The sequence below is a fragment of the Embiotoca jacksoni genome, unplaced genomic scaffold, assembly GCF_022577435.1.
Source record: "Embiotoca jacksoni isolate LCO1_2020_lvr unplaced genomic scaffold, fEmbJac1.0.p SCAF_5, whole genome shotgun sequence".
Taxonomy (NCBI): Eukaryota; Metazoa; Chordata; class Actinopteri; family Embiotocidae; genus Embiotoca; species Embiotoca jacksoni.
This window is the reverse complement of record NW_027185403.1, coordinates 21,488,939-21,514,767: the sequence shown is the minus strand read 5'-3', so window position 1 is coordinate 21,514,767 and position 25,829 is coordinate 21,488,939. Positions and strand designations below refer to the sequence as shown.

At 41.1% G+C, this 25,829-nt stretch overlaps 2 protein-coding genes across 2 annotated transcripts in view; both read right to left on the bottom strand.

Moving 5' to 3' along the window:
- LOC138210997 (homeodomain-interacting protein kinase 2-like) overlaps positions 1-1,955 on the bottom strand; it is a 33,102-nt gene extending 31,147 nt beyond the window's left edge. The window contains exon 1 of the mRNA XM_069170481.1: positions 1,877-1,955. Coding sequence (XP_069026582.1) covers positions 1,877-1,955 — 79 coding nt within the window. The remainder of the gene's footprint in view (positions 1-1,876) is intronic.
- A 3,536-nt stretch (positions 1,956-5,491) lies between these two features.
- The window catches only part of slitrk4 (SLIT and NTRK-like family, member 4), a 38,706-nt gene continuing 18,368 nt past the window's right edge, over positions 5,492-25,829 (bottom strand). Inside the window, exon 3 of the mRNA XM_069170803.1 lies at positions 5,492-5,876. Coding sequence (XP_069026904.1) covers positions 5,647-5,876 — 230 coding nt within the window. The 3' untranslated portion in view covers positions 5,492-5,646. The remainder of the gene's footprint in view (positions 5,877-25,829) is intronic.

Sequence of the window (25,829 nt, the reverse complement as noted above, 5' to 3'; positions counted from 1 at the left end):
ATGAAATATAAAATGCACAGTATATACAGTACAGTATATATCTATATATATTATATACAAACAACCAAGAAACACAGACAACAGTATTATTTTGCCAGAGGTGAGTTATTGTACAGTCTTATTGCGGTCGGCAGGAATGATCTCCTGTATCAGGAATGATCTCCTGTATCTGTCCTTGTGACAGCGGAGCTGGAGGAATCTTTTGGAGAAAGTCCTCTGCTGTGGAGAGGGTGGACAGGATTATCCAATATAGACAATAGTTTGTTCAGCGTCCTCCTCTCCACCACCTTTTCCAGGCTGTCCAGTTTGTAGCCGATGATGGAGCCGGCCTTCTTAACCAGTTTGTTAAGTCTGTTGGTGTCACCGGCTCCAATGCTGCCCCCCCCCCCCTCTCCCTCCAACAGACTACAGCGAAGTACAATGCACTGGCCACAACAGACTGGTAGAACACCTCCAACATCTTGCTGCACACATTGAAGGATCGGTTTCCTCAAGAAAGAGTCGACTCATCACCTTCTTGTAGACAGCATTGATGTTGGTCTTCCAGTTCAGTCTGTTGTCATGGAGACACCAGGTACTTGTACTCCTCAACCATGTCCACCTCCTCTCCCAGAACTCTCAGCGGTTGTGGAGCCATCGTCTTCCTCCTGAAGTCGACCACCATCTCTCTGGTCTTGGCCACGTTCAGGAGGAGGTGATTTCTACCCGCCCACTCCACAAAGTCCTCCACTACTGCCCTGTACTCATCCTCCTGTCCATCCCTTATACATCCTACCACTGCAGAGTCATCAGAGAACTTCTGCAGATGGCAGGACTCTGAGTTGTACTGGAAGTCAGTTGTGTAGAAGGTGAACAGAAAGGGAGACGGAACAGTTCCCTGAGGAGCTCCAGTACCACTGACCACCGTATCAGACAGCACACTGCCCAGACGGACAAACTGTGGTCTGCCTGTCAGGTAGTCATTGATCCAGGAGACGGTGGATGTGTCCACCCCCACCACCCGCAGCTTCTCACTCAGCAGCAGTGGTTGGATGGTGTTGAATGCACTGGAGAAATCAAAGAAAGTGATTCTCACAGAGTCACCGGTTCCGTCCAGGTGAGACTGAGCTCGTTGCAGCAGGTAGATGATGGCATCGTCCACTCCCACATGAGGCTGGTACACAAATTACAGAGGGTCCAGAGAAGATTTCACCAGCGGCCTGAGGTGGGCCAAGACCAGCCTCTCCAGCACCTTCATCACATGAGATGTGAGGGCAACCGGTCGGTAGTCATTGAGGCCGGATGGAGTCGTGTTCTTAGGGACTGGAACCAGGCAGGACGTCTTCCACAGCACCGGGACCTCCTCCTGCTTCAGGCTCAGGTTGAAGAGGTGTTGTAGGATCTCAGCCAGCTGGACGGCGCAGGTCTTCAGGACCACGGGGCTGATGCCGTCAGGTCTTCAGGACCCCGGGGCTGATGGCGTCAGGTCCTGCAGCCTTGCACTGGTGGAGTCTCTCCAGCTGTCTCCTAACCTGGCCAGTCATCACAGAGAGGGAAGGGGGGGGGAGGTCAAGGTGTTGATGGAGGAAGAGCCCTTTGAGATTGAGGGCTCTATGCAGCTCACCAGTGGGGGCAGAGGGGGGGGGCAGCAGAGGTGTTTGGGAGGTGTAAGGTGTGGAGGAGACAGATGAGGGCGGTGAACTAAACCTGTTGAAGAAACAGTTTAGCTCATTGTTCCTCTCCAGGTTCCCCCTGATTGTTCCTCTCCAGGTTCCCCCTGGTTGTTCCTCTCCAGGTTCCCTCTGATTGTTCCTCTCCAGGTTCCCCCTGGTTGTTCCTCTCCAGGTTCCCCCTGGTTGTCTCTCTATCCCCTTTAACCCAGTAATCTCCTTCATACCGGTCATCACCTCCCTCACGTTGTTCTGCTGGAGTTGTGCCTCCAGGTTCCTCCTGTAGGAGTCCTTGCACTCTCTCATCTTCTCCTTCAGGTGGCGCTGCACTCTCCTGAGCTCGTCCCTGTCCCCAGATCTGAAGGCTGCTTTCTTCTTATTAAGAAGAACTTTCAGGTCACTGGTGATCCACGGCTTGTTGTTGGGGAAGCAGTGTAAATGGGTGACTTTAAAGGTTTCTGTATTAATACAAGGCCTGTGACAGGCTGGTGATCTGCCTACGGTTTATTCTACCTCTTCTCCAATATTGGGGAAGGACAAGCTGGTAGAGATAATGGATGGACATATTGGTATCATTTGCTGCACTCATTTACCGATGTCTATCTGTTCCAATATTTACATACATGTGACTCACTGTCTTTAAAGCTGTATTTATAGGACTGTGAATGATGAGTTCATTGGAAAATATCAATGCCCCCCGGACAGGCCAACCCACAGATAAAGCAGAGAACATCACTAAGTCCTAACGTTGAGTCACACACACTGAGTTGGCTGCTCCTATGGAGATCAGACCAGAGACAAATCACTGTCAAATCACAAAGCACCATCATTTCTTTGTAATTACCTTGAATCTCTTATGTCCATATAAAATTATGATGAAAATGAGCCATCTGCAGCGAATAAAAATCCCATTTCATCCTCTTTTTTTTTTTATCCACCTCCCACTCCCAATTCCTCCGTCGTGTTCCGTAACCATCCATCATGATGATCATGCACTCTTCTCTGTACTCCCTCCAAGTTCAACACACACAATCTATACATCTCTGTTATACATGGATGTCATCTTGCACTACATGAGTCCTACTTCACCCTTCCTTCTGACACTCTCCCTCCGTACTTCTCTACTTCCTGCAGTGAACGTCAATGGAACATCGCTGTCACGATGTGCTGTGATGCATCCACTCACTCGGAAGAACACACACACTCCAGTTTTTTGTGGTGTCGCATGCACACAGACGTCATGTGATTATTCCTGCCATCTCTTTTCTCTCTCTTCCTCCACACTCAGTTCGGTCCTCCTCTTCACCGAGTCTTGTTAGTCAGACAGTGAGGCTTCGGTCGCTCCTCCCAGGGGGGACGGAAGGCCAATTAAATATTTATGGATCAACATCCATTCAAATGTTTGGCAATGGAGAAAGCCTGTGACCGGAAAGCTGACATGACTTGTTTGTGCACAATATGCAGCAGGGGAGGTGGAAGGCTAGTCCTCGGCATGTGTTAGTGCATGTGTTTGTTGTGCACGTGTGTGTGTGTGTGTGTGTGTGTGTGTGTGTGTGTGTGTGTGTGTGTGTGTGTGTGCTTTTTAATAGCTATGTTGGCAGATTATGTTATTGTAATAATATATGTTTAAGTCTGTGAGCATCAACAATCATATTCGTATCATCTTATTGACCAGGCAAGGGAATTGATGCTGCAGCCAGTGTGCAAATAAAAGAAAAATACAAGTCAAAACTTGAGAGCGAAGAAACTTCAGAGTAAAATAAGACAATGCAAAGCAGCAGTAGGTTATGTGCAGCAGTGGCTTATGCATATGATGTCCAAGTCAATGGCAGCGGAGACAGAAATAACACTGGATCTCTTAAACCTTTAAGCAACACCTCTGAAACAAATTCAAGGTCCAGAATTTGTCCATGAAGTGTGGATGACCCATGCAGATAACCCAGCCTGAGTAGTCCCAAGAAATTGCTGAAATTTATTAGCATGCATTTGCATTTGGAGTCTCCGTGACCCTTTCACATCGTTGATGAGAACCATGACCACTTTGCAAAGAGGAAGAAGTGTCGGGTTGACTGCTTAATCCAAGGGTGTACATAAAACAAATTAAAAGACAAACTAAATCATAAAAATGTCATCTGGACAATGTCCTCAACCTAAAACAAACCTATTCTTCTATGATCACATTGAGATGAAAAATCTGAGACCATATGTTTTTATTGTCATGATTATGATTATTATTTGGATCAATGATTTTATATTTAACTCTATAAAAATACATCTTGAATTTAATTGGAATTAGACAGTGTAAAACTTAAATGTTCAAGTGAGTCTGAGCTATTGCTGCTGCAGCACCTGGACTCACTGGAAACTGTCCAAAATGGAGGGTGAGAAGACCTTTATTTTACGCAGTGAAATTAGGTCTGATAACACCAGGTTACTATAAAATGCTCTTTTAAATGTATAAATCACTAGTATACTTCTTTACACTAGTGAAATCTAACTATAATCACATGATCTTGACAAAAGGAAACACAGTAACCAAAGGAGATAAAGAAAAAAGAAAAAAAGAAAACACCAGGCAGGAGAGTAGTCCAGACTTTAACCTGATACTTCAGTTCCTCTTCTTAGCTCAGTGTGTTCTCATAAGCAGGTTGGACACCCACGGTGTGATGATCAGAGGGCCTCTGCAGGAGATGTAGGCCCCCATGATGCAACACAGCAGAGCTGAACCCTTTTATTGTGGAGTAACCAACAGATGACACAGTGATGCTGATTCATACGCAGCTAGTGACCGCTATTAAAAAATACTATCATGACTACCAAAGACAGCCTGCGGCAAAATTCTGACAAATTTAGGACCAAGATGTCACAGTGTCACTGCTGCAATGAGCCATGTTGACAAACCAACCAAACAGACATAGACAAACCAAAACCATGGAGGCAAAAGGAGAGCAAATTTGCGTGACTTTGGCAAAGATGGAAATCTTAAAGAGCTGCACTGTTAAGAAACTCTTCTCTTCTCTCCTATCCTTTTTATTTCCATTTCCATTGGAAGACTACAATCCAGCGCACATTCACTGCACAATTGGACGTCCCTCAAACTGACACAGCAGTCTGACACAGAGCTTTCATAAAAGAACACCTCACAGGATGTGACATGTAAAAACATATGTTGTTGCCCTGGCTAAAGGCAACTTATAGGCATCCAAACCTGCCCTTTTGATCCATCAGTCATCTCACTGAGCAGATCTCAATGGATTGAAGATCCAAAGAGGCTGATATCCAGACTAAATCCACATCCATGGCGAGGCAGATTTGACTGAATGGCACTGAACAGGAAGCTCTACACTCACACAGATGGCTGATATTTACTTGCAACTGTCCAATATTCCTTAGAGATTACATTAGGCAGAACCATCATAGGTAGTGGAATAGAAGGGGAATGCAATTACTGCTGTTGTTTTCTTCCAAGCACACTAATGCTGCCTCATTTTTTACTCCAAAGTATCGCGGCATCCTGATGTCAGCCTCCTGAATGCAGCACATCAATGCTTTTCACACTGTGTCCCACTGAGGCCTGAGAGTGTGCTGGTTTTCATTCCAGCCAAGAACTCCAGCAGCTGGCTGCGCTGATTAACATGACCTCAACAAAAGCGGAGGAACTAAATGGTGAAATGAGCTGCGACAATGTTTGAGGGGAGTCGGAATCTGTAGAAACTCCGGCCTCGGAGTCTCATGGTTTACAAAAGCTCTTGTAATGGCAACCATGAGTTTCACAGTGGCTGCTTCAGGGGAAGAAAACATGCTTTGAATAACATGCAGATTGGTAATCGCAGATTCACTTAGCTTCTTTGCTTTGTTGTGGAAAGAGTTCTGGTCTGGTTACATACAGTACATATGCATAAGTTACTACAGGGCCGATTAGCGGTGAAAAAAATGCTGGAATTGAAAGTTAAAAACTGTCAGTATTGGATGTGACGTAACGTATTATGACAACGCTTTATCTGCGACTGCTGTGGCATTCTTTGGTTCTTTGTCCAACGTGTTTCTCACTGTGGCTCACTTCCCTCTGCTCATTGAGTAAGGAATTGGGACTCTTTCCTCGACCAGTGTGATGGCTGATGAAGTGTCCTGCGGTCTGTGAGGTCCTGTTCGAGGTCATTCGGTCTCCCATCCTGGCCTCCTCAGTCACCTGGGAGACAGACGGTGAGGGCAGATTCTGGCAACCGTCTATAGGAGTGAAAGAAATTACACAACAACATGACAATGTAGATGAAGATGATTTTAATTAGTGGAGAGGTTCTTAAGCCATTTACTTTATTGTGCACCAATTAGTGTGCCTTCTCCAGGTCTAGAGGCTTTATAACATGAGCTAGCACCATGTATAATTGTGAAGCTGGGTATCAAATCTCACTTTTCTGGTCACATAAAAGTTGCCTTTGGTTTGAGTATCAGAAACTGTAAAATACCAAGAGTTAAATACTTCGTCAGATTTTTGTTCTGGAAATACCACAACAACGACTTTGACTATGGAAGTTTGCAAGGTAAACCAGAGCTGATGTGCACCAATTTTAAAATGTAACTGCATGTCAAGGCTACAAGTGCAGCGAAGATAAGATTGGTTAGCATGGGCTGCTGATCGTTTCTTCTACGAGTTTCCGATGTTGGGGGAGTTTGTTGAGAATGAAGACCACATTGAGAAAGTTGAAGGAAGACTCAATAGTATTTTATTTCTTAATGTACAAACTGGCTCGTCACCATGATCACCATGGAGGGGCAGTGACTGAAATAGAATCAGAAATGTCAAGGCAAAATAAGCTGACCGGAATTTAACCAAAGCATCTGTTTAGACCACCATTGCTCTTCATTACAAAGTAAATGAAACAGTATTAACACATTGTGGGGAATGTAATTAGAGTATGATAAAGCCAGATCATGTCCAATACAGGCTTCTAGTCTTGCACTGATGCGATTAAACAAGTCAATCTGACGCCTGACTATAAATGAGAAAGCTTTAGTTTTGAAAACTATTTCCAGTTATTTATTGAGCCTGGATATTATTTTCCAACTTTATAAAACACATCTCTGGTAAAATGGAATTTAAAAAATAAAGTTCACTCAAGTTTTTCCACAGATCCCGATGACTTGTACTCCTTCTCGATTTGTGTTGTAACCAGTTTGGTTACCAGTGAATACCAACCTTGAAGAGAGACAGCTACACTGGTCCAACACATTAATGATGTCTTTTGAAGATTGATTTAGTCAGCAGAAATAGAGGTTTGAAGCATTCATCTCTCAGTCATTTATGAAGTTTCTCGAGCAAGAAATGTGATGAAATCAAATATAATTCCTGAAAACATATCACATTGTCCGTGTAAAGACACATCAACAAACATCATACAGTTACTGTGTACACACTCTTAGACCACATGCAGAATAAGGTTATCTTTGGGGCTGAGGGTCTTGGTTCTGACCCATATTTTTATGGTTATGACCTTAAGTAAACTCTGGTGATGTGACCAGTTATACTCTTATTTAAAGAGAAAACATTTATTTATATTACATTTTAATGACTGTACGAACTAACTTTTTTAAATGTGTCATAATACTGTAATTGTAATGCTTCTGCCTTTACACGATTAAATGAAGTGTTGTTTCAGTCTTGTTATAGTGATGTACAACAGCATGACTGGTGGTTGTCATCGCTGAGGTTGCAGCAGAGGAGAGGTCTTAACTTTCAAGAATTGGAAATGTTAATAAAGGTATAAATATTCATACTGCACACAGTGTTCTGCTAAAGTTGAACATTTTATACTAGACACAGATCCCGTAAAGCACATCTTTTAAATAAGAAGAGGTGTTCAAACCTCTTGGAGATTTTGTTCACGGCGTTCTTATATATTAAGAGTGTGCAGCATGCAGATTCAGCACTATTCCAGTGAAACCTGAAGAACACTAGAAAGGACTTTGAGGTACATATGTTGCATATGTGGAATTAAAGGGTTATGTTATTGAAGCTGCTTTTCAACATGTGCCCTCGTGTTGTGATCTCTACCGCCGTCCCTGCACAATAATCGGGGGAAAAAAACCATGATTTATTGATGGCAGGTAATATCGAAAAGCTGCTCAAGCAAACAGGCCTTTTTTGATGTTACTCAGCAAAATGGATTGTTGGTGTGTAACGGCGTGTGTACTTATGTGTGTGTGTGTGTGTGTGTGTGTGTGTGTGTGTGTGTGTGTGTGTGTGTGTGTGTGTGTGTGTGTACTGTGCCTTTGAGATTTCGGCAGAAACTGATAAATAGGGCAACCCACATGACCCAAAAATACTCACTTCCTCTCTCCAGTTCTGCCTGTTTCCCTTCATTCCTCCCTCCCTGTCTCTATCTATCACAAATGGGAACATTGTATGTGGCCTATCTACAGCCCAACAACCTCCTCTGGGCATTATGGCACACACACACACACACACACACACACACACACACACACACACACACACACACACACACACACACACACACACACACACACACACACACGTCACCCGATGCTGTAGGCATACAGCAGACCGGCAGCAACTTTCAAACTGGCTTAGCGCGGCTTACTACGGCTTAGAAAGGCAGATTGGTTACAGAGAGTGTCCCTGAACCAGACAGGCACTCATCCAGTCCCCAATATGGTCAACATTTCTATCAACAGCTGATAAGTAAGTTATGCAAATGACATTAAATACATGAATACACACTGTCCTTCCTACTTAGGGCTTACACACCCGAGATTTCTAGCACTGCGTTTCCATCCCCCAGACTGACTCAGAGTAAATTTAGGTAGAGTCTCACCACGGGACCCAGACTCATCAAATCACACCCCTGCTCTCCTCTCAAGGGGATCGACGAGTGCGCATCCCATGACCTATTTAGCCCGGCCTCACTGTGGCCCGGCTGGTTTACTAACGCTATCTTCAATGTTTGTCCCGAGCTGGCTGAGCTGATGATGGTCCACGCACATTTCCTACAAAGCCAGATTTGGTTAAAGCTATTAGCAGACTCCCGTATGAGGCTGGGATTCTGTAACCTTTTAAAGCCCACAATCCACAACAATAATGCTCGGATTTTTGGCACACTTGGACACAAAAGAAACACATTAGTCACCCATTTAGGATGCTAAATATGGTTTACGTTGTGATGTACAGTGTTTTAACAATTTAATCACTAAATAAGCAGATTATAGATTCAGTTTTAATGTGAGTATGACTCTGACTGTTTGGCCTTAATCCTGACTTTTACCAAAAATCATATTTTTGGCTCCAGGGCATTAACCATTTCCACTTGGCATGCAGTTAACGTTAGGTGTGGCTTGCAGTTGTGACTATCGTTAGGCTACCAGCCACATGGCAAAGAGGTGCCAGCAGTACCAATGTAGGAAAACAGTATGAGAAGACACAGCAAAGCACCTTTTGAAAAAAAAAAAAAAAAAAAAAAATTGCCCACCAGTGCTGCGTTTTGTTCTCGTTGACTGACCGTCTGTTCCTTCACAGCATCCAGAGGTTTCCCAGATGGGGGTTACCTCGGCTTCAGGCCACACTCTGGCTCAGTTTAGACAGCTCATGGAAATGAGTGACAAGCAGCACCGAGACCAGCTGAGCCTCACACATGCACAGCATTGATAAACAGCGAAAATACAATTCTGTGGCCTCAAACCAACACATTACCTTGAATTTGCAACGACCTCCTTCATCCGATCCGTGTCATAGTGATGCATTAACATGAATACACACACTAATACTTTAGACCTGTTATTGTGCTGCCAAAAGTATCTGAATACTTTGCATACACTCATTGCAATGTTTTATTTGCCTTTATTTCTGTATTCACTTAACTACTGTGTCATATAATTGTTGTCTTCCCTCAGGCTCTATGGATCCATTAAGTTCTGAATGACCAATATTAAAACTGGACTAAATTATACTAAATATATATTTTTTTTTTACTTTGGAACAGCCGTAAAAAAAATTGTCATGCAACTGAAGTAGAATAACTGACATTACAGCTGTGGTATCTCACTTCTAACCCCTCAGAATAAAGCTGTCGTTTATAACAATAATTAAAAAAGGAACTACACCAGTGAATCCTGCAACACACCACATGTTAAAATATAGTCAACAAAAGGCTCAGTACTTTGGTTGTCTCAATTTGCATTCACCCATCACTACACTTCCATGTAGTATGTTACATGTTAGTAAACTTTGGTTGTGTAGTGCATGAATTTCGGCAGGGCAGTGTTGTCTAAATTCAGTCACTTTGCGGTTAGGTTAGGTTAGGTTAGGTTAGGTTAGGTTAGGTTAGGTTAGGTTAGGTAGTTACTTTATTAATCCCAAAGGGGATATGTTTTCGCTTACCAGAAATGACGGGCACTTTCAGTAGTTTGAAAATAGCTCTGTGGTTCCTACCTTCTCATTATGTAGCCAACATGGCGACCGTTACGGGTGAGAAGTGTCCAGCATCTCATACATGTTTTGAGCATTATGAGTACACCATCCGGATACTTATAGTGCACTGCATGTTTTCATACTTGACAGTGTGACTTGTGTAAGAACGTGAGTGCACAAATTGAGACACGGCCTGTGATTTCAACTTCATCAGTTGATCCCACCAAGGTCACAACTCTGGAACACATTTCCCTCACTTTTAGATTTTTGTCGCCCACATTTTCCTAAAGACTCTGAACATTGGTGATTGAGTCAACCCAATAAACACAACTGTCCGAGTAAATAAGTCATAAAGTTAAACCATTGGTCGGCTAAATGCCGTGACTTGTTAATACAGAAGAATTAAAACAAGGGCTTTTATCTTGAAACATTAGTTTTAAGATAAAAGCCCTTGTTTCAATTGAATTGCCCTCACGTTAGCCATAGACAAGATGTTGACCTATTCTTGTTCTCTGACTGCTCTGTCATCACAGTCCAATGAGAAAAGAGAGGAGTTGATATGAAGGTTGATCATTTTCCCTGCATATGGACTGTACGTGGAGGGTTGTTGGCACTACTTGAAACCTTAAGGAAAGACCTGCAGACGCTTTTACGGACAGAAAAAAATGCTTTCACTGACTCTGCATTTTTTTTTTCAGGCAAAATAAGAACAAATTGTGTCTGTATGTTTAGTTACACTTAATATCCTGTGAAAAAAGATGCTTGAAAAGAAAACTGATTAAACATAAGCCTCCTTGAAGCATCTCTGTCAAGGCACCTGAACAGGTTTTAAATCAAGGTCATTGCATTAACAACATTGCACCATACGACTATTATTATATAAAGAGTGATAACCAATTTGATCATATTATCACTTATTCGTATTTGTGGTTTTGAGCGAACTATTTTGACTATAACTGGATAAATTGGTATGAAATGTGGAATAAACATTATAACAAGCAAAAGTTAGCAAACTAACGATGCTAAACTTTGACATTGAACATGTTTATTTTAGCATCGTCATCCCGCTGTAAATTCTTCGTCTTGTTTTGCCTCCGCTCACTGCTCCAGTATTCACTCTTCTAAATACACAGACCAACGGTATAAGCAGGGGATTCAACTCCCTCGTGACCCTCAGGAAATCTATACACTGCAAAGTTGCTTTGAATATAAAGTTCTGCATGGCAGCGTGGGAAGGTGACACAGCAGTGAATCAGGAATCCCTCTAACTCTGCTCCCCTCTGCTCTCCCATGTATCATTTCTCTCATCCTTTTTCCTCTTCTCGCGTCTTTCATTAACTGTTTTTTTACACGTCATAGATTTATTTATTTTCTTTCTCTTTGTCTCTGTCTCACTTCCTCTCTTCCTATTTTACTTTGCTTTCCCATTTCCCTGTCCCTTACGCAGATTGGATATCTTCTCTTCCTCCTCATTGCTTTTGCTTTTGTCTCATTTTGCAAATAGCTCTGTACCCCCACCCGCATCCCCCGACCCCTCTCCACCAACATTTACCCTTCTGTCTCATCCCCTCACTTGTTCTTCATCAAACAAACAGCTACATTATTCAAGCATGTGCATGAGAGAGAGCACCAGGGCCTGTGGGCTAATCCATCTCCTTTATCTACCAGTCAAAGTGCTGCCCTGTCCTTATCTCTGCGCCCTGATTGGGTAGAGCAGCTGTCCATCAAACTGCATCGGGGTCTGGATGATTCTGCATGCAGACGAGCGACCATGCAACACCCTCTCCATCTCAATCACTACAGGCTTTGCAAGCATGCTCTCATGCACACACACACACACACACACACACACACACACACACACACACACACACACACACACACACACACACACACACACACACACACACACAAACACACAAACAAGCAGCATGCACATAACACTCATCCCGGCTTTTTCTGACTAATACATACTCACACACTCTGAAAGGGACTTGGGAAGCTAACAAGCATGTGACATTGAGAAGGGTGAACAACACAACACACACATTCACAGCCACACACACACACACACACACACACACACACACACACACACACACACACACACACACACACACACACACACACACTCCATCTGTATGCATAAATCAATATGCGTTCTATGGCTGCATTTACTAAGGTCAAATGGGGCTTGGGCTGACGGGAAATAAGAGGACAGTGTGTGTATGTGTGCGTGTGTGTGTGTGTGTATCTGTGTGTGTGTGTGTGTGTGTGTGTGTGTGTGTGTGTGTGTGTGTGTGTGTGTGTGTGTCTGTGTGGCATAACGGACAGACTGAGAGAGAATAATGAACGCATCTCTGAAAGGAAAGGTTGGGAGGCCGAGGGAGAGGAGGCGAGAAGAGCATACAAAGGAAGATGAGAAGGAGAGATAAAATGAGTGAGGAGGAGAGATAAAGGGATGAAGAGAAGACGATGGGACGGATAGATGAAGGTAGAGAAGAGGCAGGCGTGGAGGAGGAGGACAGTTAAGTGGAGGCTGCAGCGAGTTGAGGTCAATAAGGGAAACGATGGAGAGATGAGAAGAAGGAGGGGGAAGGACGAGAAAGGGCAAGGAAAGGGCTGTGAACCCATTTGCTGAGCTCAGGTGTTTTGGTGGCACTGTCATGTCTCTGAAACAAAAGACTATTTGATTTCTCAACTGCTTTGAGAGACCGGCCCAGGTCAGAGAGCGTGACTGGCATTTATTTTTTTACTCCTGTGCCGTTTTGTGAAGAGGCAGAGGACGATGTTGTCATGCCACTCATGTTGGACTCGGGTCACGCTTTTTAAGGAAAAGGAAGGTTTTTTTCAACCTTGGTGTTGTTTGGCCATTGCTTATTTTAGGCTAACGCTCAAAAATGTTCCTGAGGTCAGCAAAATCAGCAGACACGATAGGTCAGTTGATCAAAGGCTTTTAACCAAGCAACCTGTGTCGTACAAATCTGTTTACATACATCTCATTTAAATTACCAACAAAAAGTTGTAGGGAAAATAATGTCACCTGGATTCTTGCCAGGAAATACTTGTACTGAAGTCATGTCTTTATCATTTAACTGCCTAATTAAACAAATTTCCTGCAGCATTTTTATTTTTTTAGAAAATGCCTGGCTACAAGTCTACCACCTCTCACACATCTTTTTTATACATACACACACACACACATATATATATATATATATATATATATATTTAAGCAAAACCATGATCTTTCCCAATCCTTTATGTCAGTATCCTTAAACTCTGTCAGATACACAATTTAAAGCTGGTCATTTTTTTTTGCGTTATACAGGTTTGGTGAGACAGAGTACAGAACTTAGTTTACAAGTTATTCAAAGGAATATAATTGAAAATAATATAAAATAAATGCCAGTGGGTGTAAACTTATTAAAATATTGGCACTAAAAAGTACAAACTGAGGTGAGAAGTTTAAATGAAGGTTAAACAAGATGAGGTCAAAACCTAATATATAACTTGACTGTGTAAGAAATAAAGAGCTTTTAATTTGAAACGAGGGCCTTTAATTTGAGATGGATATGGGAAATTCAGCCGACCAATGGTGTAACTTTGTCAGTGAGTGAGTGAGTGATAGACATTCGCAATAATGGAATTCACCTCTTTGTTGCCATGAAGCCAAAAATATTCCAGAGTAAGAAACCTGCAGCACTTTGACCCCGATGACTCTCATTCTGAGATTAGTCTGCCACACCTGCAAGACTGGAAACAATGCTGCCACTGAACATAAACCAGGCATCAATTCCTTTTGCATTTCTGACTCTTAATCATATTGTTATGTCATAAACATTTAACATGTTATTCAAACATTGTAGCCTTGACTACCGCAGGGACAGTATGTCTGAACATTACAGAAAGCACGTCCTTTGTCACTTTCTGTGCTTACTTGTGCAAATATGACGGCCCATGTCACTCAGCAAATTAACTCTTTACTCCAACAATAACTAGAAATCAGCAGCAGGACAGAGAGCAAATAATGTCTTTTATTTATTCATACTCTTTCAGGTTGTTTTTTCTTTTGAATTATGTTCTTTATGTTCACAACTTCACAAAAATAAACGTATTTTTCAGAGCAGGAAGTGGAGAAATGTGCATTGTTTGAGAGCAATTTAATAACGTGTGTTTATACCACCGTAAAATGAACAGGGGAGCACAAAAAACATTTAAATTCTACTGAAAGATGAATGATAACTATTAGAATTGTACAACACCAAGCTCAAATATTCAGATGTTTATGATTGTGGCATCAAAACATTTGACCTAAAGTACAATTTGTCCCAGAAATTCCAGGACAAAAATAATAAAGTGGGTGACCTCTTATGTACCGAACGACATGACTTCAAGGTTGAGAGACTTACTGAAAGAAAAGCCAAAAATGTATCACCTGAAGCCCTTGCTAGATCCACATCTTTTATGACTCCAGGAAGCCACTGTAAAAGAAAAACTCGGTAGGAACAATTTTCTACCTTGAATCAAACAGCATGTAACATTTTGGCCCTCAAACCAACTCAACAGTCTCACTGGGAGAACAAAATTCTTCCTTACAGAAGATGGCCCAATGTGTGAAAATATTCATTGGGCATGATAAGAAAATCCATCACTATCACTGTTTTTAATTTGTATGACACCCCATTTCCAAAAAAAGTTGGGACGCTGTGTAAAGTGTAAATAAAAATAGAATGCAAAGATTTGCAAATTATTTAAACCATTGTTTGAACATATCAAATGTTGAAACAGAGAAATGTTATTGTTTTATGAAAAAATATATTCCCATTTTGAATTTGATACCAGTAACAAGTCTTAAAAAAATTGGGATAAAAGACTGTAAAAGTTGTGTAAAGCTAATAATCTCCACCTGGTGGAACATCTCACAACTAATTAGGTTCATTGGCAACAGTTGAGTCACATGGCTGGGTATAATACGAGCATTTCAAAGAAGCACAGTCTCTCAGCAGTGAAGATGAGGAGGGATTCATCACGATGGGAATAACTTTTTCTGGGAAATAGTGCAACAATCTATGAATAATGTTCCTCAATGTAATGTTAAAGAATTTGGGGATTTCATCAACTACGGTTCATAAAATCCTTAAAAGATTCAGCGAATCTGGAGAAATCTCTGGGACAAGGCTGAGAACCAATATTAGATGGCCGTGATAGTTGGGCCCTCAGGTGGCACTGCATTAAAAACAGACACAATTTTGTCATCAAATTCAAAATATTTTGATGAATATATTTTTCAAAAAACAACAAGAAAAATTCTGTTTAAACATTTATTCATTTATTTTGGCCTATTTTCAATTAAACATGGGTTTACAGGATTTGCAAATCATTGCATTATTTTTGCTAGCTGTGAGCTAGTTAGTTGTAATGGTACATCAGTCAGGGCACATTTTTCTTTGGAAGAACATCCACTGTGTAACTGAAGTATATTGTGTTTCATGTAATTCATGTTGTTGATTCAAAAAGTTAAATGGTTTTGCTACCGGTAAATGTAATTTTAAAACAAGTGCAGGCCTGTAAGAGGAAACATCATCCTAATGCACCATTTATCAACCAAAGTATTCGGCCAGTTTAGATTAATGGTTTTATTTGATTTAAGATTGAACAAAATACATGTGCAGACTGAGAGAATGAGAGAACAACTGCAGTAACAGATAAAAGGTGTTTTTGTAATTTGTTTCAAGTGGAGGTTGTGTTCAGCATACGGATAGCCTCATGTTCAATGCAATGTCAATACTGTAAATATATAAATATATTGTGCAATACTGAGAATTAATGCACATTTTACTGTGGAAAACCTGCAAACTCCACGCATACATTTTCTGACAGGACAGAAAACAATGTTCAGATTCTGAGGAAACCATGTTTGGAGTTCAGCTGAAATGAAAAGGTTTTGGCAGTTCTGATGAAGCTCAGAATCATTCAGGGGGTGGCAGCGGTATTGGAGATAATATCACTATTAAAGTTGGAACCTGTGTGATACATCTTACCTGTCTGATTTGAAGGAAAACACTGAGCATTAATTTCCGTTGCAAGCTGAGTAGCGCTGTTTCTGTATCAGGGAATTTTAATGATTTAATAAAGTTAAATGTGCATGAAATACTTATTGAACAGAAAAAAACAACCTCATTGATTATACTGTGGAGTTGTGAGGGAAGAATCTTAAATTCTACAAAACATATTTCTTATCAAGTAGTAGCTGTGTTGAGAAGCCTCATGCCTGAAGTCAGAGTTGAAACCCTGTACACGAGTGAGCTCAGCTTAGATGTGCTCCGGCCCAATTTAACCCCTGGCCTCCACGGTTGGTAACCCAGGCTCAATGTAGCACGATCCAGACTGTGAAAAAAGACGTGAAACGGTTTACGTGTCTCTGAAGGAGTTTTGTCAGTTTCATGGAAATAAGCCTGGTGATGTCATCAGTTTGGGCTTAGAGACAGAAACCAAAAACCTGTGTTACAAATTTGGCAAAGAGAGTGATGGACCTTTACCAGGCAGGGAGGATGTAATGCAAGAAAATATTTAAGTAGATTTTTGGTAAAGTGAGGCATCAATTGTGTCTGAAAATTCACCAGCCCAGTAGGAGCTGAAGTCACAATATCTCTGCCTCTTCACCAATTTAAACAATTACTTTCAAAATCTGTCGCTGCCAGTTCTCTGTACATTATGAGAGTGCAGGAGTAAATCCCCGGTGTTAATAACAGTTTGGGGGACGCTATTCATGACTGAATGATTTCTTGGACTCGCCACTGGTTGTTTAGTCTGGTAGGAAAATAGCCTTAATTATAATTATTAGGTGTGCTGTTAAGAGCTCCCTGAAAAACATCAAATTTTAACTCAAAGTACTACTCATTGCTGTCTACATGTAGAGCAGATGTCTGAGTATGTATATGTTGAGTAGCAATTTATTTTCACATAAAAGAAGCTTATTCAGTTTGGTGGAGCTCAGCTATGTGAATAAATGTTAGCTACTGATGTAGCTCTCGGACACTTTCTTTTTGTTGAAGAAGTTCTCAGTGGAGAAAAGGTGCGAGACCCCTGAATGCAGCACTGATATAAAAACAGTTTAAAATATAACTGTTTTTCTTCTGCTATTAACTTGCAGCATCAAGTTAAATGGAAACTGCCAATCATTAGTGTACATGCATACATACATCTCAATCAGATCTGTTGTGATTACAAATGGCACATATTTAATTTAAACAGTCTCACAGTATGTGAAGCGCATCATGAGAACCTCTCCAATTCAGCATCAGGGCACCTACACATCAGTGCAGTGAAATCTAAATCTCTTTGGCCCACTTTGAGAGTTATAATTTTAGATGCAGCACTGCAGCGAGGTGCGAAAGCCAAAGGCCTCTTCAAGTGCCAGTGAGAGGCAGATGAAAGAGTTGCATCTAGCAGAATATAAAGATTAGCTTAGACTAGGACTTGCATTATGTAAAATGTGATTTATAGTCAGGGTCTATTCATTAATGACAAAAATGTTCTGTTTTTGCCTCAGGTGAAAATGATGTTAAGAACAGGGGTTTCCTGCAATCATGCTGCATATTTCTGTCATCTTTGACATTCTACATGTTTATATGACTTTGCATGCACATGTGCTATATATATTTTACGGTTTAGTATACACTTTACATGACTTCATGCAATACTGATGTGATTTTAAACAGTCTAAGTCTATATTTAAGAACACCAAAAACTGCTATATTTTATGAGCATTTAAATAAAAATAGAATTTACATAAAATTTAGTTTTTGCGTAGTCATATTTTGAAAATCCAAGTTAGTTTTTTAAGCCTAACTGCAAAGGGACAAACTGCACTGATGAATCCTGGAGCTTCTCCATTGACAGTAAATAATGGAACAACTGCTTGAACACTGACTGCACTCATACTGACTTATTTGCCATATGGGACATTTTATAATTCACAGCTGGAAACCTCTTAAACTGATGATATAACAAGGTGACTCTTTTTTGGAGTGGGTCCACAACTTCTGATTGCTGATGGTCCCGAGTAGTTTTGTTTCAATTGAAGCTTTTGATTTTCCTTTAAAGATAATGATTTGAGGCTACTGTAGCCACCCACCTTTGAAACGTCTTTTAATCTAGTGACTATGACTGTAAGTAGCTATTTTCGTCCTAAGGAAGAGAATAATTGAATAGATTTGAGACCCAGCCATGGACTTGGAACAGCCTTCTCATCAAGTACATTCACACTTGAAATCTGCCGGTGGCGAGTTCACTCTCCTCCTCCCAGCAGGTACGCAGCTTGAGACGTTGCAGCCAAGAAAACATTGAAAATCTGAATTGTGAAGATTTTTTTTGACTAAACTGATTGATTGCAATTCTAAGGGACTGTTACGACAACAAACAGTGAAGCCTACTATTCATTAAACGTCACATTTTACAGAGTTCTGGAAGCAGCTACTATCATGTGAGATAGTTTCCAGTTCTGGTCACTTTAATTGACTTGATCAGTGAGTGGAACTACGGGTCCAAGTCGGTACTCCGCAAGAACAGTTTTATTTTATAACAGCACAAAGCATTAAAAGTACATAACACATATGAACATATGTTTTCAGCACCGGCTAAAGCAAAATAGTTATATGGGAACTGAATACAATTCTGGCATGAATAAAACTAAAGAAGAGAGCGACCGATGGAGACAAGGACAAAACTAATTTTGAGAGTGACAGAGCAAAAACACGTCAACAAGAATGGGGTCGACAGCCGCACTACTGACCGACGCTGTGCCTGAGCTAAATGCTCATGCTGATGTATAATTCTTACCATTTTCATTTTTTGAGTTAAGCCTGCAACTAAGAAGGCTCTGTATACCGCTAGCATCAAACACAAAGTCCAGCTGATACGGTTGCAGATCATAAACCAAATCAGGGGATCAAAAATGTCAGTGCCAGATTTTGCGTCAATCCATCCAATAGCTGGATGACAAGTCAAAGGATCAATTTCATTCAAATGAATCTTGGAAGAATCTTAAATATATACTGTTCATGGCAAATTTTAAGACAATCCATCAGGCAGGGTGTACTTTACTCTAAAATTGGATAGTCAGCTTCATGATGGTCAGCAGGATTCATCCACAGGGAACCATAGAGGTCTGGACCAAAGTCCATTGTACCAAGATATTGGACAGACTGACAGACAAAGTTCAAGCCATACAACCTTTAGTTTCAGCATATTGAAGTCACTCTCTTGCCATTAATTAAACCCCTGATAACTCATCTCTGCACATCAAAGGTGCATATTAGGACATTTTCTTGCAGAAATGATTATACAAATAGCCTCCGCCTGCAGGCCGAGCTGGCGGTTTGAAGATATGAAAAAGTCCCACCCTGGAAGGTGACACATTTGGCTCCTTAGGCTTGTGATGGATGACACTTTGGTTTCCTGGAACTGCAGTGACTGTCTGACAGTCTCCAGCACGACTTCTCAGTGGAAACGCTCAGCCATGGCGTTGACTATTTATTTTGCACAACATATCTTCTAACATATTTTTTTTTTAAACAAAAAAAAAACATGTTACCAGGGTTGAAAACTTGATTTTCAATAGAACGGGTCTTGAGAGTTGTTAATTAATAGAAGCACATTCTTACATGTCTACATGATCTTTATCTTCTCAAAAGAACACTGGATAACCGTGGAGATTATTTTATTTATCCTGTAGTGGTGTACATTCTTGTTTTGCCTTTAATTCTCTGTAATTCTGGCGCTTGAGTATTTTGTGGCACTTAATTGCATGTTCACCAACGTAGCTGAAGTAAAATGAATGTTCTGTATGACTGGGAGACTTAAATTCTGAAATCCATCATTTTTAACTTTGTTGAAAGCTAAACTTTGCAGTAATTACCTCTAAAAATTAAATAAATTGCTTAGTTAGGCTGCTGGCTATTGCTGGCTAACTAGCGAAGCCAAAATTTAACAGTGCAAATATTATATCAATATAATATTACAAAAAATGACTCTGCCTTCTCAAACACGTATTTCCTCTACTGATATGATTCATTATATGAAAATAAAAACAGATTACTTTCATTTTTATCGTAGGTTTAGTCACATACATCACATCATTTGGGCCTTTTGTGATTTGTTTTTTTCTAGTTCCACTTTGGTATCACACACACAAACACATGCACTTGCAGACAAAACACAAATTTGTGGTGGCTCATGTGGATGACTCAGAGTTATGGTTCTACAATGTTCATTCATCCTTATTTTTATGAAAAGACTATGACAAATACATACACACTTATTCACCATAAATACACTCAACACTCCAGGGAAAGGCTCTCAGCCCGTAACAGAAACAACCCAAACATGACTACACAAGCATGCGTGTTCCTGTCTATAGACATCTACACTGCCAAGCAAACACATCCACAGGATTAGCTAATGTCATGCGCTCAATGATTTTGCCAAAACATCTGCATAAAACATGTGTAAAAGGTAATAGGGCAGCAGTGGGATAGATAAAGAGGGGGAATGAATATATGCTTTACTCTATGTGATCTATGCACAAGTGGATTTATGTTCAGGTATAGATCAGAGCCTCGTAATAAACTATGTAGCTAAGTCTGTGCGTTTGTAATTACAGCACATGCTCCTGTGATCAATGTTTGTCTACAGATAAAACTAAATGCAAAAACGCTGTCCTGTATGCACAGGAAAAAAGGAATAATCCAACCATAAGGATGTTAAACTAGTTTTCTGGCAGCAAAGGCAGTGATAGGAAGTAATTAGGAACATTTCTTCTGTATTGTGTTTGCAATGTATATCTTCCATCATGGGGTTCACAATACATTCATGGACTGCACTGATTGCAATGAGCTGTGACTACAAGCCCTCTTCTGCTGACACACTATCACTACTGGCATGTAAGCAAATAGCATCGACACGCTTGGATTACTACGTTGAAATCCTTATTTTGTATGATAGATTTTCTTTTTTTTGTTCAAGCTAGATTGCAGTGCAATATTCAAGATGCTCGGCACAAACTGTTCCCGGTGCACAAAGATGATCAGTTGATGTTTGGCACAAACCTCAACATAATATCTCTTCATGTACTTTCCGTATACTCCATCTACATTTTTAACACATTGAACAAACACACAGCAACATTTCCATTAATTTGTGTTTCTGACCATCCAATAGTCCAATATTCACTCCCTGTTCTCAGAAACATAATGAGTTCAGGAGCCACTAAATACTCCACTGATGCCATCAGCTTGATTCCTGTGCTCCAAAGGGTGTACTTACTTACTAATACTCACTATTTTGAGTGCATAAGTGCGTTAACACCAGCAAGCACAGAAGCATGCAGTGTGCTACAGTTCCCAATGATGCACTCCTACAATCCTGTAGAAAGTCCTGCACTGCACAAGGAAGAGTCCTAACATGTCCGAGCGCTATTAGTTTGTGTACTAAAGGAAGTGTGTCATTTGGAACACAACATATGTGTTCGTTCCATTTAGTGCTGGACACGTCGCACAACGAGGAAAAGCAAACACCGAGCTGGAAGACGCGAATGGATCGGTTGGACTGGGAAATGAACCGGCCAGAGCAGCCATACTCACACACATACTCCATACTCAAGCCAGCAGTCTCAGAGAAGTTAAAGACACCCCAGCATAGCTGCTCACCTCAACCCAGCTGAAGTGGGTGTGAATGTCGGATCGCTGGTTTCAGGAGGTTACCGGATCGGATGCACACTGGCTGCTCCATGCCAACGCCAGGAAGGTGTGAAGGGGCAGCTGGTACTTGACATGATTCAACCATTTAAGAAACATTCCTAATGGAGGATCATGGCCCCTTAAAAACTGCACAATTTGGATAAATTCTGTTTTTTTCATCATGAGCGACCCATTTCAAGTTAAACTGATAACATAAACATATTGACTCGCACTTTAGTATTTTTACACTGCCTTACTACTCTTAATGAATTGAAGAACTTAAAGTCTTTGATTTCCATTGGTATACGGTTAGACAATAAACACAGCCCTCACAAGTGTAGTAATACACTCTTGTGTGTGAATGCAGATACATATCAAATCAGATAGCAGGAAGATAACAGCTTGTAGGATGTGTTGTAATTCCCTGCGTTTGTACAGCAGCATGTTGTAAAGACAATAGATTAAAGATCTTCGTTTTACAGCACGGGAGGATGAGCTACAGCTCCGAGGGAAAGACAGGAAGAGAATACAGAATGAAGGAGAATGAATGATGGAAGGAAAGAGGGAAAAATAAAAGAGAAGGAAATGGGAGCAGTGAAGGACAGAAGTGTGGATAAGGAACACTAATGTGACCTGTCCCTGTAAACTACAGAGAAAAACACTCCATGCACACTGGGGACCCTGTTCACATGTGCACTGCTTTCATGGGGGAGCATCGGCACACACAGGCATACACACACACACACACACACACTCACACACACACACACACACACACACACACTCACACACACACACACACTTGTACACGCACATGCAGACACGTAGATGCAGAAAAGAAAAAAAAAACATGAAACACATACGCACAGAGGAGAGAGAGAGAGAGAGAGAGAGAGAGAGAGAGAGAGAGAGAGAGAGAGAGCATTTGGAAGCTTGTATAATTCTCTCTGTGGGTGTCAATTAAATCTCTCAGCTCTGTCAACAGCACACACACACACACACACACACACACACACACACACACACGCACACACACACACACACACACACACACACACACACACACACACACACACACACACTCACTCGTTTTCTTTCAACAGCTAGTGCTTCGTCAACACCGGCTGGCTTGGCAAGCAAGAGAGAGGGAGAGAAGAGCTGGAGAGAGAGATAAGAGATAGAGAACTGGTAATATGAGAACATGAAAGCACTGGAGGTAAGGACACACTGCAGTCACACACACACACACACACACACACACACACAAATTGGTCTTATTCAGTCTTTTTTCTAGATTGAAATGCTGCATTGATAGTGGAAAACTAACTATAGAGGCTAAATGTAAAGGTATCTGTTCACACATATAAGCACTCACACACACACACTCACACCAGAAAACATTCTATCAAGCAGCAGATAATATATCTAATAACATACCTCACTTATGTTTTACATCCCGGTTAAAAAATACTTATTTGTTGCGTTTTGAAAATATCAGCCTGAACAAACAGCGGTGCCACATTCTGTATAACATTCTGTATAACTACACTTGTCAAAACTAGTTTGACTGTTTCCTGAGACAATGCAAAATGCATCCTGTGACTGAAAAGGCAAACTTATGAAAGCTGCATCATCCCGAAGCTATAGCTGAGTTAATAACACACGTCTGCAGCGCTGCAACCTTCTGAGTGGAGCGATTTGTGGCAGAACGTTCACAGGTTTGCTCCCTGCTGAGGTGTCCTGATAAAGATTTGAAACTAGATTGACTCAGTCAATGCAGAATTCCCTCCTACGTAATCAGTTTAATAGAACTCTGAAGCTGCTAAATGTAATAATTCAACACAAAAAAATCAGTGGCATCAGAAAGGATTTTGGTGGAACTAACGACAGCTATGATCTCACAACTGTCCTCTAAATATGAGAACAAATAAAAAATGGTTTTCATAATGACATATGAGTAATGCAGGCACATTATCATCAAACTCTACAACTTCTGTCAAACCTGCATGTGCACTCATTGCAACATGTAAAAATGTGTTGCAGCCACATGTGGAAACGAATTTTTCTTGGACAATTATTGATTTTTAAAACGTTGACATGTTGTCCATATTAGAAAGGTAGATTATTAATTTCACAAGAAAGCCTCACTTCAACTTTTTTTTTATCCAAGAGTTACAAACAAAAGAGCACCATTTCTTCTACAAGGCCCATCTGCCCCAGTGAAATTATTAAATAGGGTTTTAGGGTTCAAAGTCTTGGACCTGATCTGAGAGGTTCTGGGAGACGTTTGCCTTCAGGTCTTTTTGACAGAAAGGGTTTGGGTTAGGGAAAGAGGAAGAGGAGGGGGGCTTGAATTTTTCTTACAAAAGCTTTCTAGCTGAAAGACTTGAAGGCAAACTTAGCCCGTGTGCGATTCTAAACGGACTTGATGAAAAAACACCTGGACTTCAGATGCAAATAATCATTTACAATGCAGACAAACCCGATACCACAGCAAGAAGGTTCTGGGTTGGAACCTCGGCCAGGTTTGCATGTTCTCCGTGGGTTCTCTCCGGGTGCTCCGGCTTCCTCCCACCGTCCAAACACACACTTGTCTTTCTGTGTTGGTCCTGTGACAGACTGGCGAGCTGTACAGGGTTTACACCTGACATTATCATTCGGCCTGGGTGATCCAATCACAAGTGGCCGGCTTTAAGTATGAGACTGCAGTCCTGGCATTATCATGGATCTCAAGTGACCACTTGTGATCCCCCTCTATATGAAAATGAACACATATATTATGTAAATACACAAGTAAATCAGAACATGGATACATACAGAAAGAAGAGGACTTGAAGCAACAAGCATTTAACAACATGAGACAGCTTTGCTCATTGCAGCATCATTTTAATGCATTACTGTGTCTATTACAAATGTATAATGTATTTCACAGTTCTATATGTCTGAACAGAGTTCTGTGAGTTTGTAATTTATGGCGAGAATCGTCAGGACCCGATCAGTTTGGGTCAGACTCTGCACTGCGGTGGATAAATGAACTGTGAGGGCTTCCACACTTGTCGGGATGATGTATGTCAGGAATTAGATGAGACAAATGAGAAAACAAAATAAAAGAAAAAAAGAAACCCAGAGGAGGCTTTGGTGAAACAGGCATCATGTACAGCTTGTGTTTTATCACTAAACAGCTGCTTTATAGCCACAAGTTTAATTCAAGAGTTCAGCTGATCTCAGCAGAATGGTAGAATCAAGCAGGATTGTTATGGGGGAGAGAAAAATTAATACAAAATAGAAGGGCCAGCAGAGATCTTCAGGTGTAAGAACAGTCTGAGAGGAGGGAACAAAAAATCCAAAACTAACAGACCTGCTGTAATGCGACGGTAACACGTGGACGCACCGGGTCAGATATGAACACAGGACCATGGCACTGAGACCTGCATTCAGTAGTTCTGTTGCTTATTCAGACGGACAGTTAAGTAGGCGGTCCTTCAAAATGGCAAAGGGCGTATTTGCATTGACACTCATCAAAGAACGTGGTCATATGCTTCTCAATGCAACAGCAATGCGTCCTGGGTTTGCGCACACCTGTACTTTTAGCTGACCACTTGTGATCCAATCAGACGGGACAGATGTTAATGCCAGGTGTGCTGGGGGCAGGACACAAAACAAACAGCAGCAAAAGCATGATGCACCACCACATATTTTGATTGGTTTGATCAGCTCAGATACTCATAAGTAGTTATTTACAATACTCATGCTGTTTGACACACACAAAACAGAAAATGATCTTTAAAATGAGGTAAATGCTTTTACAAATGTGTCTGCGTGTCCTCCGTCAGCACAGTAAAAGCTCCATGAAAAAATATCTGAAATCCATCTCATCCTGACAGTATTTTTATACCCACACACTTGTTTTTGCATCACCGAGCATCACAGCAGGTGCTGATTCAGTCTGCACTCTGCAAATGATATAAACACATACAAGTGGATGATGTATGCATAAAATACTTTGATGCATCC